General features: G+C 44.1%; 1 protein-coding gene across 1 annotated transcript in view; it reads right to left on the bottom strand.

The window, feature by feature from the left end:
• The window catches only part of LOC143988950 (protein eva-1 homolog C-like), a 533910-nt gene that overhangs the window by 18080 nt on the left and 501984 nt on the right, over positions 1–13846 (bottom strand). The window contains exon 7 of the mRNA XM_077488896.1: positions 3508–3672. Coding sequence (XP_077345022.1) covers positions 3508–3672 — 165 coding nt within the window. The remainder of the gene's footprint in view (positions 1–3507; positions 3673–13846) is intronic.

Here is a 13846-nt window from a genome sequence, read left to right as displayed (position 1 = left end):
CTGCGTTGCAGAGCATTGCAGGGTATTGGCGGGTGTTGCAGAGCATTGCAGAGTGTTGCAGGGTATTGGCGGGTGTTGCAGAGCATTGCAGAGTGTTGCAGGGTATCGGCGGGGGTTGCAGAGCATTGCAGAGTGTTGCAGGGTATCGGCGGGGGTTGCAGAGCATTGCAGAGTGTTGCAGGGTATCGGCGGGGGTTGCAGAGCATTGCAGAGTGTTGCAGGGTATTGGCGGGTGTTGCAGAGTGTTGCATGGTATTGCAGAGCGTTGCGGAGTGTTGCAGGGCATTGCGGAGTGTTGCAGGGCATTGCAGAGTGTTGCAGGGCATTGCAGAGTGTTGCAGGGCATTGCGGAGTGTTGCAGGGCATTGCGGAGTGTTGCAGGGCAATGCAGAGTGTTGCAGGGCAATGCAGAGTGTTGCAGGGCAATGCAGAGTGTTGCAGGGCATTGCAGAGTGTTGCAGGGCATTGCAGAGTGTTGCAGGGCATTGCAGAGTATTTGCAGGGAATTGCAGAGTATTTGCAGGGAATTGCAGAGTAATGCAGAGTATTTGCAGGGAATTGCAGAGTAATGCAGAGTATTTGCAGGGAATTGCAGAGTAATGCAGAGTATTTGCAGGGAATTGCAGAGTAATGCAGAGTATTTGCAGGGATTTGAGGGGTTAATTTTCGGTGAGCAGCGATGTGGGCACTGCAGATGCAGCCCACATCGCTGCTGACACCGATCTCTTCCCCCTCCGCTGTACCGATCGGTACAGAGAGGGGGAGGGAGGAACCGGCGTCATAACATGACGCCGGCTTGTTTACAAGTGATCACTCCGTCATTTGACGGAGCGATCACGTGGTAAACGGCCGCGATGAGCGGCCGTTTACCGTGATTCGTGATGCGCCGGGTCCACTGGACCCAGCGGTCACGGATGCTCTCGTGTGCGCGCCCCAGGGGGCGCGCGAGAGCAGAATTCTGGGAGGCCGTTAATTAACGGCCTCTTAGAGTTAAACAACCGCCCTGATGCCGTTAATCGGCAATGGGCGGTTGTTAAGTGGTTAAATATGGGTTACTTTGGGTTACTATCTGTCAAGTTAAATCGTTCAGGAGAGGTTGTAAAAACGTCCCGTGTACCCAGGGCTGGACTGGGACAAAAATTTGGCCCTGGACTTCATCCAGACCAGCCCCCTTTAATTTTGCAAACAAGCACAAAAACAGTATATAAAACTATCCGTAATTGTGCAAAAAAACATAAGTAGCAAAACATAAGGAGTCCTCCCTAACCTCTTTTATTATTTCGCTTATTCTCCTCTGTATTTTTCTCATCTTTCTCACATCACTGCGTGAAGTTGAGGGCAAGCCGTGCAGCCATTACTTTGTCACTGAAACCGGCCCACTGAGCCATCGGCCCACCGGGAAACTCCCTGTAGTCTCAATGGCCAGTACATGCCTGCGTGTACCCCGACTTAGTAAATGTTAACTGTGCCCAAGCACTAAACTTTTGCCTTTAATTCTTCCTCATATAGCAGCTGTGTATCTGAAGTGTGAGATCATCCAAGGTCCTTCAGGCTCTAATTATTAGGTCTGCCATACATGGTGCGTATTTCCTGCAACCACGGAGTCTTGCTGAACCAATCATGGATTCAAACCGTGTATAGCTGGCCTAAGTCTCATAAGGAGAATTAGCAGAGATTTGGTGATGTCTATACTGTGCTCCTCAATGTTCTCCTTGCTGGAGAGGAAGCTGCACATAAGGACATGCAGTGCAAGCATCTTGCTGCTTCTGCTTTATTTATTTTGTGAATCTGTGCTTCCTCCATCTCCTGTTTTGTTGCTTCTTATATAGTACTCTACAAGTAGGGATGTGCGAGTGGTTTAGGCTAAGCGCACAGTTAATAGGTTGTTGAGGAGCAGAGCTGAGAAGCTGGCCGCCACGTCCTTAACAACAGATGAGTCGTCAGCCATCAGTGGGCTTCCCCGCTGACAGATGAATGAAGAAAAAACATTGCAGATTTTGCCGGCAATAGAAAATTTAAAACAAAGACGGAGTGGGTGCCTTTTGGGGCTGGTATGGATTTTAAGCCCCATGGGGCTTAATGCTTTGGGACATGGGTGGCACGGGGTTGTTTACAGGCAGTTGAGTTTGAGCTGAGCTGAGACGAAGGAGCAACCTTTGTCACGGGAAGTGCAGCAGGTGCTGTGATTGACGATGGATCTACATCAGGAGACTTTTTTTTTGTTGTTGTTTTTTTTTTTAAACGAGGAATTGTCAAATACTGCATCCTGTCTTATTTTTGCCACTTTTTTGATGAATGACTAGGAGTACAGTTTTTGACAATTCCTTTAGTAAAAAATAAGCAGTTTCTATTCACTGCACAGATGCTCCACTTTACAGGCAGACTAAGGGGACCCCCCGGAACTATATTTAAAGAAATTTTTGCATTTTTATTGTTTTATAAGCATCATATAAATCACTGCTCCTTTAGAAACTATCTTTTAAAAAAAAATGTTTGCATTGATACATGTCCTCCAAGGCAGTACATGGGCCCCATACCCTTTTTATTGGCAATAATTTATATATAAGCCTTCAAAATGGGGACTTTTGATTTTTTATGTTCGGGTCCCATAGCCTTTAATAGAGTTTGTGGCTTGGGTCCAAACTTTTGTGATGCATGAGAGTTCTGGCACAAAACTAGGGGGTGTTCGGCCCAGCTTTAATCAACATGCTCCTTGCACTGCAGCACAACATACTGGTTCCTTGTTCTGCTTTTCCCCCACCCAGTCTGAGCTCTGCTGTAGGAAGTTCTTAGCCCTTGTACACAGGATTTTGTCCGAAACTGTTGCATACACACGGTCGGACAAAGTTGTCGGAAAATCCAATTGTACATAACGTGATGGCGTTATTTCGTTACGGGACTACGTTCAGGCTAGTAGCCAATAGCTTTGGTCTAGGAATTTTTGTTCTGAGCATGTGTGGCACTTTGTCCGTCGGAATAGGCTACACATGATCGGAGTATGTCCGATCGGAGCATGTTGTCGGAATATTTTATAGACAAGTTGGAAAACTTGGTCCGTCGAATATTCCGACGGAAACAGTCCGATGGAGACCACACACAGTTGGATTATCCGACAAAACGGTCCGATAGGACACATTCCGTCGGAATCACCGACCGTGTGTACAAGGGCTTAGGCACAAGCACTTACAACGCTTTATTTTTATTTCTATTTTTTATAGAATATATTTGTGAATACAGAACACAGCTTTAAAAAAGATAGAAAATACCTTCTGAACTGACATTAACACTTACATCAACCACAAAAATGATATTACATTCTAATGAAAAGGTTTAGGTTTGAATCTACTTTAACAGAACTGTTTCTGGGAGGAGAGGTTCAACTGACTATGCTGTAAGTGCCCACTGACCTACTGTTGGGGACAGACACCAGATGAGTTGTATCCAGACATAAGGCTATCTATTTAGAGGGAAGGAGTAGAGTTATCCACAATGTAGAGTACTATATACCTGTGATAAAAGAATATGCTGCCAGCATATTGCTGATCAGTGCCATCTCCGTGTTACTGTGCCCCGTTGGTGCCATGGTCTGATTGAAGATAGTATGTTCTGTCTCTCCCATAGAAAGATTATCATCCACCGGAAAGAATGCTGCTGCCAATCCTTTCTTCCTGTCTGTTAATATAAAATGTGAGAAGATATTGGTAATGGTGAAGAACAACCACTTTGGTCATTAACATATGAGATATTTATGTTCACACTCAAAAACCGCACAAGAAAAAAAATGAGACCCTGTACCAGACCACCTTCATCTTAGATGTGATGTCAGCAGCCTCAGCAGACATCCATTCATGAGTCTTGAATGGATCTTGAAATGGAACCCCACACCAATAATAAAAAAGAAAATAAATTGCATGGGGTCCCTCCCCCAAGACCATACCAGACCATTTGGTCTGGTATGGATTTTGAGGGGAACCCCATGCCAAAAGAAAAAAAATGGCATGGTTCCCCCTTAAATTCCATGCCAGACTGAAGGGAAGTCACTACTTACAGCTTTGGTCACATCATTAACCTTTAATGAAGGATGTCTCGTGTTCTGCAGGCAGCTGGATCCTGGACAAATCTTCACTGTAGGAATGCCCGGTAATCTTCCTGTCTATGGGTTACAGTGGTCAACAGCTTCAGGTCTTCAGGCAGGAGGAAGCATGTCATTTTTACTCTTACTCCCACAGATGATTATAATTACGCTAACATATGATACCATCACTTATAATCCACTTCGGGACTGAGATCTGTCAGGCCTCCATTTGCAAATTATACCTGTGACCTTTCTTATGATACCTTTGTCCCCTTCATTTTTTATTTTTTTTTGTACTACTGGCTAGTTTGCATATGCTATACCTTGTCATTAGAAGGTCCCTTCTGGTCTAAGGTTATCTATTCTATATGTTTGCAGCCTGATACACCGGCGAGCAGAGCCAACTCCAATGTGGTATTGCAGGCTCTGCTCGCAGTCAATATGTACTGTTCTCATTGTTTACAAAACCCATTGGACATTGGCTTTTATCTCTTTTCAATAAAAAAATTTAAGTAAAAGAAAAAAAAAGAAAAGAAAATCATATAAAGGTGTAGCAAGGTCCCGTAATTTTAAAGGCCTAATGGTGACCTCTAGAGTCGGGGATAGCTGACATTCATCTTTGTAGAGTGCGTCACTAGGCATGGTGGGCGTGATGCAAGATGGAGTGATAGGCGCCATACATTTTTGAATGCTAAAGAGATTTATTGTCTCTTAACGGAACTATGGGAGAGCGGGTTAGGGCCAGGACATCCTCAAGTAGATGCAATGATACTTGGCAGATAATTGGCAGACTGCAAGACTTCTATAGGTAGACAGCTATACAGTGGAAGGCCTCCAGCCAGACACCACGTCTGTATAGGTAGGACCGCTGTCTCCTATTGCAACAAATCTTGTAACAGTCACTAACGGTAGTTGTACTTAACTATTGGCAACACAGAATAGTTCTCCCTGTACTCTACAGTCTCTCACTGTAGGTCTTCACTCACCGAGCTCCCAGTCTCTCACTAGACTCTCTGACCCAATCGCCACTGGATCCCCTGAGCTCTTCCACTTCCAAAACTCTGTATCTTCCTCAAGCATCACCCCCGCTTCTCTGATGGGTCCCTGGCTTGACACTCACAGATATTCATCAAGCATCACACCTGCTGACCCACTAGGTCCCTGGCTTGACACTCCCTGATGCTCCTCAAGTGTCACCTTTGCTGGGTCCCTCTTGCTTGCTGAAGTTTTCCCACTTCTTCATCATCCCCGGGTGGTGAGAAGAACCGTTACTCTTGGTTGGACTCCAATCCTGCGGTCCCAACCCTGTGCTGCTTCTCCTCCTTCTGGATAGGTGCTCAGACAGCCTAGCAGCCAGATGTCCCTCAGTATTCTGGCCTAGCAGCCCGGGACAGCATAACACAGAACCCTGATCATCTGACTCCACCCAAATAAATAGGCCCATTCATAACCTGACATTGCTAAGCCCTTGTCCATCTAATGCCACCAGTATACTGCCACCTAGCGACAGAAGAGAGAAGGTGCAGCAAGTCTGGTACTAGAGAGGAATCAGTGGATCTACTAACAATTAACCAGGGCAACTACTGCCTGGCAAACTAAATTTACTTAGCCACCCTGCCTAAACAGGGTGCTACACATGGAGAGTGATAGAGAAGGATGGAAAGGCAGAAACACGTACTGTACATTTGTAGCCAGGTACAATATGAAGGGGACATTGCCTTTTACTCTTCTGTCCCTCTACTGAGATACTGATGTTATGCTGCACCATTCTCCTCTGGCCAGCAGGAGGGGAGTTAAAGTCAAGCAAGCCCATAGATGTCTATGCAGAGAGCTGAGACTCCTGGGAGTTGTAGTCTGAGACGACAGACATATAATGGCTACACTATAACGGTGACACTGCAGATCCCAATATGCACTGTGCAGTAGGAGGAGTGGAGAGATATTTTTAATTAAACTGCCCGGGGAAATTTTTCTTGGCACCAAGAGATTAAAGCCGCGTACACACGGGCGGACTGTATGGCCAACTTAGTCCGTCAGACAATCCGACGGACAGTCCGTCCTACTTTCGAATGAACGGACTTGACCACACATGATGAACAAACAGTCCGTTGAAAGCTTGCGCGATGACGTGTACAGCACGTACGACGGGACTAGAAATAGGACGTCCAATACACAGCAATGCAACCTTTCGCCGTGTAAATCCTTTCTGAGCATGCGCCATACTTAGTCCGTCCAACTAGCCTACTCACGAGCGGACTGTCCGCTGAAACCAAAGTTGGACGGACAATATTACGGAAATTCCGAAATACTTAGTCCGCCAGACTGCACGCTGAAAAAGTCCGCTGAAGCCCACACACGAGCGGACTGTCCGCTGAAATGTGTTTCGGCGGACTAAGTTGGACAGACAGTCCGCCCGTGTGTACGCGGCTTTAGAGACTATACCATACGTATACTGCATGCAGGCTAACTGGGACTGTCGTTAAGTGAAGAAATGCTCTTATAAGGCCCCAACAATAGCTGGAAGAACATCTCAGAAGGAATGTCCTTCCTGTAATAATTATTCTTAAAGCGGGATTCCACTCTTTTTTTATTTTTTTCTTACCTGTCTCACTGGTGGGCGAGTGCTACCTTCGATTGGCATCCACGTCCGGCGTTTATTTGACCCCCGGCGCGACAAATCTTTTCCTCAGGATGACTTATAAAAACCTACTCTGGTGTTTTCCATTTTAACTGTGGGCGTCTGAAGCCCACAGGCATTTACTTCCTGGTATATGATGACATCTGGCTCCCAGCATGCTCCGCTCCATCTTGCACATGCTCAGTGAGAGCAGTGACAAGGAAAGAAAAACTTTCATTGTCCCCCATGGATTCTTGGGAAATTTCCCAGGGACCATTGCGAGGACGATAGCCACGCCTACTCCCACGGGAGGACAACCCGGAAGTCAGCTGAAACATCAGAAATAAAAGGTAAGTAAATAATATATTTTTTTTTCAGGGTTCGTTTAGGTAAGTATGCTATCTGTTGATTTTAATAACATGAACTTTCATTTTTAGGTACCATACCACTTTAAGTCCCTTTTGTTCCCCTGAGCCCTCCGCCATCATCCCCTTTTTTTTTTTCACAGTGTCAGTCTAGGACTAGCATTGCTGCCATAAATGTGCTGTGGCAGTATAATTCAGGATCTCAGTCGATTAAACTTTACTACTGCTCACTGCTGCATGAGGTGGCCTTAAAGCGGTTCTCCACCCTAAAGGGGAAGTTCTGCTAATCTGATCCCCCCCCCCCTCCGGTGCCACAATCGGCACCTTTCAGGGGGGAGGGGGTGCAGTTACCTGGATAATCCAGGTATCTGCACCCACTTCCGGGACAGACCGCCGCAGACCCCCGCAGACGCCCCGCCCCCCGTTGTGTCCTGGGAAACACACAGTTCCCAGGACCAGAAGAGACGCGCAGCGCGACTCGCGCATGCGCAGTAGGGAACCGGGCAGTGAAGCCGCAACGCTTCACTTCCCGATTCCCTGACAGAGGATGGCGGCGGGGGCAGCAGAGAGATGAGCGATCGCTCGTCATCTGCCGCCGACATCGCTGGACCCTGGGACAGGTAAGTGTGATTTTATTAAAAGTCAGCAGCTATATAGTAGCTGCTGGCTTTTAATATTTTTATTTTAGGTGCAGAACTACTTTAATACTATTTATGCTGGTCTGGATGCCAAATGTCATCTTAAACCTAGTCCCTACTGTTAACCATTTTGTATGATAAATTGTGTTATTACCTTTTTTAATCCATTTTATGCTTGCCTAGTTACCAACTGTATTGGGTGACAATAGATTAACTTTGCCTTTACTACCTGGCTTTGGGTCTGTTTTTTTCGATATAGCACTACTATTGAATACTATGCCCTTGTACACACGGTCGGAGATTCCGACAACCAAATCCGTCGGATTTTGTCCGAAACTGTTGTATACACACGGTCGGACAAAGTTGTCAGAAAATCCGACGTGATTACGTTATTTCGTTACGACGGGACTATGTTCACGCTTGTAGCCAATAACTTTGGTTTAGGAATTTGATCTGAGCATGCGTGGCACTTTGTCTGATCGGAATTCTCTACATATGATCGGAGTATGTCCGATCGGAGCATTTTGTTGGAAAATATTTCCGGCAAGTTGGAAAAGTTGGTCCGACGGATATTCAGACGGAAACAGTCCGATGCAGACCACACACAGTTGGATTATCCGACAAAACGCTCCGATCGGACACACTCCAACGGAATCTCCGACCGTGTGTACAAGGGCTAAGTATTGCTTTAACGACTTGCCTACTGGGCACATTCACCCCCTTCCTGATCAGGCCAATTTTTAGCTTTCAGTGCCGTCACATTTTCATTGACAAATTGTGTGGTCATGTAACACAGTACAGATATGAAATATTTAGCATTTTTTTTTAGACAGATAGAGCTTTCTTTTGGTGGTATTTAATCACCACTGGGTTTTTATATTTTGCTAAACGAAAAAAGACCAACATTTTTTTTAAAAAAAACTTTCTTTGTTTCCGTTATAAAATTTTGCAAATAAGTAATTTTTACTATTCATAGATGTGTGGTGACAAGGCTTCACTGATGTGCGGTGATAAGACTGCACTTATCACTGTTGATGGGCACTGTTGGGGCTGTACTGATAATCAGGACACTGATGATTAGTGCCCTGACTATCAGTGTAAATGTATCCTGTCACAGCAAAGCTGGTTATCAGCTTTCCTTTCCTCAGACAATGACAGTGATGAGAAAAGGAAATGGCGATAACCAGCATATGTTTACATGTGATCAGCTGATCACATGGTAAAAGGCCACTGTGATTGGCCCATTACCTCGATCTGTGATCAGCTGTGTTCGAAGGACATAATCACACAGCATGCCCAATGCGCACCCCTGGGGGGAGCGGGGTTCTGGGAGGACTTCAACAGACGCACTCCCAGAAATGTGTGGCCGCACTGGCCATCATTCGGCTATAGTGTGGTTGGCAGAAGGTTAAATGATTTCCTGTAATATTGTAAATTTGTAACCTCAACTTGGTGTGTTAGAAGGGCTGACGTTTTTGGAAAAGGTTGAGGCCAAAACAGAGGACCCATCCTAATCAGCGACTCCTATGCGGATAGAGCTACACAATGCATTGTACAGCTCTTGCCCATCCCCATACTCTGCACTAAACTAGCTATAGAGCAGTTTTGACATATTCCCATGTAATTTTTATGACTTTGTCCTGCACCGAGGCCACTGCATCTGCTCCTGTTACACAACCCTGCTCTGTATCAGGAGCCAATTAAGCTGCAGACAGACCTATTAATCATTTCCTCTTGTTTGTGCTTATTAAATTTAGGCCAAGCACCGTTTCCGCCTGAGATCTAGTAAGTCAGGGAAGAGAACATTAGTATTTTAAGGTTATGCTTTTCATTCAGTAATTACCCCATACAGCATTGTTCTGTTTGTTCTGGGACTAGTGTCCTGTTCATAATCAACAATTTATTACAGATGGGGGGGGGGGGGGGACTCTAGGATGAAATGGGGAGCTGGTAGAATCTGTATCTATTTTGCATCACCATACAATGCAATTGTTTGAGGCCCAGTTCACACCTATGCATTTTTTTGGACGTTTTCAGTTTTGCAAAAATACACTACAGTCCATTTAACATGGTCTCCTATGTTCATATCTGTGCATTTTATGGAAAGGGCCAATGACTTTTTCTGGTCTTTGGTCCCATAGACTTCAATGGATCAAAAAGTTGTATTGAAAAATGCAAAATGCACCTGCAATATGCAAACTGCAATTTGCATAAGTGTAAATCAGGCCTTGATCCTGAACCAGTGCAATGAGTACAGTACCTGTACTAACATGCTAGTGTCCTTACCCCATCACACAAGCACACACACACACACAAGGGCCAATTAATGTAACAACAAATATTGGGTTGTGGATGGAGAGAAGAGCACCTAACCCTCACTCACAAACACAGAAATTACTGTAGAATGTCGATCTGGGGGAATCCCCATTCACTTTGGGGATCGGGAAGGATTTTTTTTTCCAGTTGTAACCAATCGGACCACAAATTTATAAAGTATTGTTTTATCTCCCTGTGGATTAACTGTGAATTTTAGGTTTTGAAGATGAAGATTCTGTTTAATTAATTAAGTTTAACTCAGTGGTCCTGTGTCTTGTTTTACCTTGACAAAACTACAGTATGTAGTTAGTAAACATACAATCCCTGGGAAAAAAGGTAATACACTACATCCAGGGCCCCAGAGCTGCATGGTAGACTGGCCATATAAGGTTTACTGGAGCATCATGTGTCAAACATTTGCCATTTTTTTCTTAATTTAATCAAATATTTTTTAACCTTTTTCTTTTGTTGTATCTCAGTGCTGCTGACCTTGTGCAGCTTATTTACATTTGCTTCTGGTCTACATGTACTTCACCAATAGCTGCATAACATTTCTTGGGAAACAAGGACACACCATTAGGGATAAGCCCGCTGCTCGGGTCAAACATAAGTTTGACTCGAACATCAGGTGTTTGCCATTCGCCAAAGAACGAACATTATGCCGGGTTCGCTGCAAATTTGAGCACCGCAGAACGCTCCATAATACACTGCGAGATCGCAGTGCATTGCTGTATGATGATTGGCCAAAGCATGCACCTGACCTGCATGCTTTCGCCAATCCCAGCACCCTCTGTTAAGAGAGCTATAATTGGCCAAAGGCACCCTGCCTTTGGCCAATCATGGCTCAGAGAAACTAAGTCCACACCCCACACTATATAAGGCTGCTTGTAGTGTTGGTAGTGTGGACGGAGAGATACTGTAGCTTGATTTAGATTAAGCAGGCAGGTTATTCAGTTAGTGGCAGTGTATTTGAAATATACAGTGCCTTGCAAAAGTATTCGGCCCCCTTGAACTTTTCAACCTTTTGCCACATTTCAGGCTTCAAACATAAAGATATAAAATTTTAATTTTTTGTGAAGAATCACCAACAAGTGGGACACAATTGTGAAGTGGAACGAAATTCATTGGATATTTTAAACTTTTTTAGCAAATAAAAAACTGAAAAGTGGTGCGTGCAAAATTATTTGGCCCCTTTACTTTTTAGTGCAGCAAACTCACTGCAGAAGTTCAGCGAGGATCTCTGAATGATCCAATGTTGTCCTAAATGCCTGATGGTGATAAATATAATCCACCTGTGTGTAATCAAGTCTCTGTATACATACACCTGCTCTGTGATAGTCTCAGGGTTCTGTTGAAGCGCAGAGAGCATCATGAAGACCAAGGAACACACCAGGCAGGTCCGTAATACTGTTGTGGAGAAGTTTAAAGCTGGATTTGGATACAAAAAGATTTCCCAAGCTTTAAACATCCCAAGGAGCACTGTGCAAGCGATCATTTTGAAATGGAAGGAGTATCAGACCACTGCAAATCTACCAAGACCTGGCCGTCCCTCTAAACTTTCAGCTCAGACAAGGAGAAGACTGATCAGAGATGCAGCCAAGATGCCCATGATCACTCTGGATGAACTGCAGAGAACTACAACTGAGGTGGGAGAGTCTGTCCATAGGACAACAATCAGTCGTACACTGCACAAATCTGGCCTTTATGGAAGAGTGGCAAGAAGAAAGCCATTTCTCAAAGATATCCATAAAAAGTCTTGTCTAAAGTTTGCCACAAGCTACCTGGGAGACACACCAAACATGTGGAAGAAGGTGCTCTGGTCAGATGAAACCAAAATTGAACTTTTTGCCCACAATGCAAAATGATATGTTTGGCGTACAAGCAACACAGCTCATCACCCTCAACACACCATCCCCACTGTCAAACATGGTGGTGGCAGCATCATGGTTTGGGCCTGCTTTTCTTCAGCAGGGACAGGGAAGATGGTTAAAATTGAGAGGAAGATGGATGCAGCCAAATACAGGACCATTCTGGATGAAAACCTGTTGGAGTCTGCAAAAGACCTGCAACTGGGACGGAGATTTATCTTCCAACAAGACAATGATCCCAAACATACAGCAAAATCTACAAAGGAATGGTTCACAAATAAACGTATCCAGGTGTTAGAATGGCCAAGTTAAAGTCCAGACCTGAATCCAAATCGAGAATCTGTGGAAGGAGCTGAAAACTGCTGTTCACAAACGCTCTCCATCCAACCTCACTGAGCTTGAGCTGTTTTGCAAGGAAGAATGGGCAAGAATTTCAGTCTCTCGATGTGCAAAACTGATAGAGACATACCCCAAGCGACTTGCAGCTGTAATCGCAGCAAAAGGTGGCTCTACAAAGTATTAATGCAAGGGGGCCGAATAATTTTGCACTTCTCACTTTTCATTTTTTATTAGTTAAAAAAGTTTCAAAAATCCAATAGATTTCGTTCCACTTCACAATTGTGTCCCACTTGTTGGTGATTCTTCACAAAAAATAAAAATTTTATATCTTTATGTTTGAAGCCTGAAATGTGGCAAAAGGTTGAAAAGTTCAAGGGGGCCGAATACTTTCGCAAGGCACTGTATATAGACAGACTAGTATATATATATATATGTATATATACACACTCTGCATCCAGTGTAGCCTATATCTACAGTGCATTCCGTGGTGTACTATTTATAATATACTTCAGGCGGTGTATTAATATATACATACATATATATAGAGTCTAGTATATATATATATATATATATATATATATATATATATATATATATATATATATATATATATATATATATATTATACCTTTCTGGTGGTGTACAGTGCAGCCATAGTGCAGTTACTACCTTTTCTGGTGGTGTACACAGTACACAAAAATACAGTGCAATCATAGTACAGTTGTTACTACTTTTCTGGTGGTGTACAAAGTACATAATACAGTGCAGCAGTAGTACAGTTGCTACTACCTTTCTGGTGGTGTACACAGTACACAATACAGTGCAGCTGTAGTACAGTTGCTACTACTTTTCTGGTGTTGTACACAGTACACAATGCAATGCAGCCATAGTGCCGTTGCTACTACACTGCTGGTGGTGTACACAGTACACAATACAGTGTAGTGTGGTGTATCAAAACAAAATATACAACAGGGGTGTGTAATTAAATTTTTTGATCTAATATTTCACAGCAGGGCCTGTTCCTGCACCCAAAAAGAGTATCTGTGAGGGGTTAGAAGGGTTACAGTGGTACAGAGGGGTTGTTGTGTTGTGGCACCACCACCAAAGGCCCAATTTTTCTTCCCCTGTTTAACAAGGGGCATGTAATTACAATTTTTGATATAGTATTTCACAGCAGGGCCCGTTCCTGCGCTCACCAAAAGTAACTGTGAGGACTTACAGTATTCTGGTACCACCAACACCTAAGGCCCAATTTTCTGCACAGTATATATTGCAGGCCGTATAGTAGTTATATTTCTGCTCAGATTATATAGGGCCTGGGGGCCCCCCATGCGCCATTTAAAAAAAAATTGGGAGCGGTGTTCCTCTTAATATCCATGCCAGACCCAAAGAGCCTGGTAATGGGCTGGGGGGGGGGGGGGGGAGGCATGCTGTTTTTCTCAATGATTTTCATCTATATTGTGAAGACCCGACAATACATTACAGCCACAAGCAGTTTTAAATTACCTTTTTTCCTTTAGAAATGTCATTTTGCTGTGGCATTGTTCTAAACACGGGAAAACTGTGCCACTTTACAGGCATACTATAGACACCCCCCAGGCATGATATTTAAATGAATATTTCATTTT

This window comes from Lithobates pipiens, unplaced genomic scaffold (assembly GCF_037356315.1).
Source record: "Lithobates pipiens isolate NorthernLeopardFrog02 unplaced genomic scaffold, aLitPip1_a1.2 Scaffold_18, whole genome shotgun sequence".
NCBI lineage: Eukaryota > Metazoa > Chordata > Amphibia > Anura > Ranidae > Lithobates > Lithobates pipiens.
Note: the sequence above shows the minus strand (reverse complement) of the source record. Positions and strands in the feature narration are given on the sequence as shown.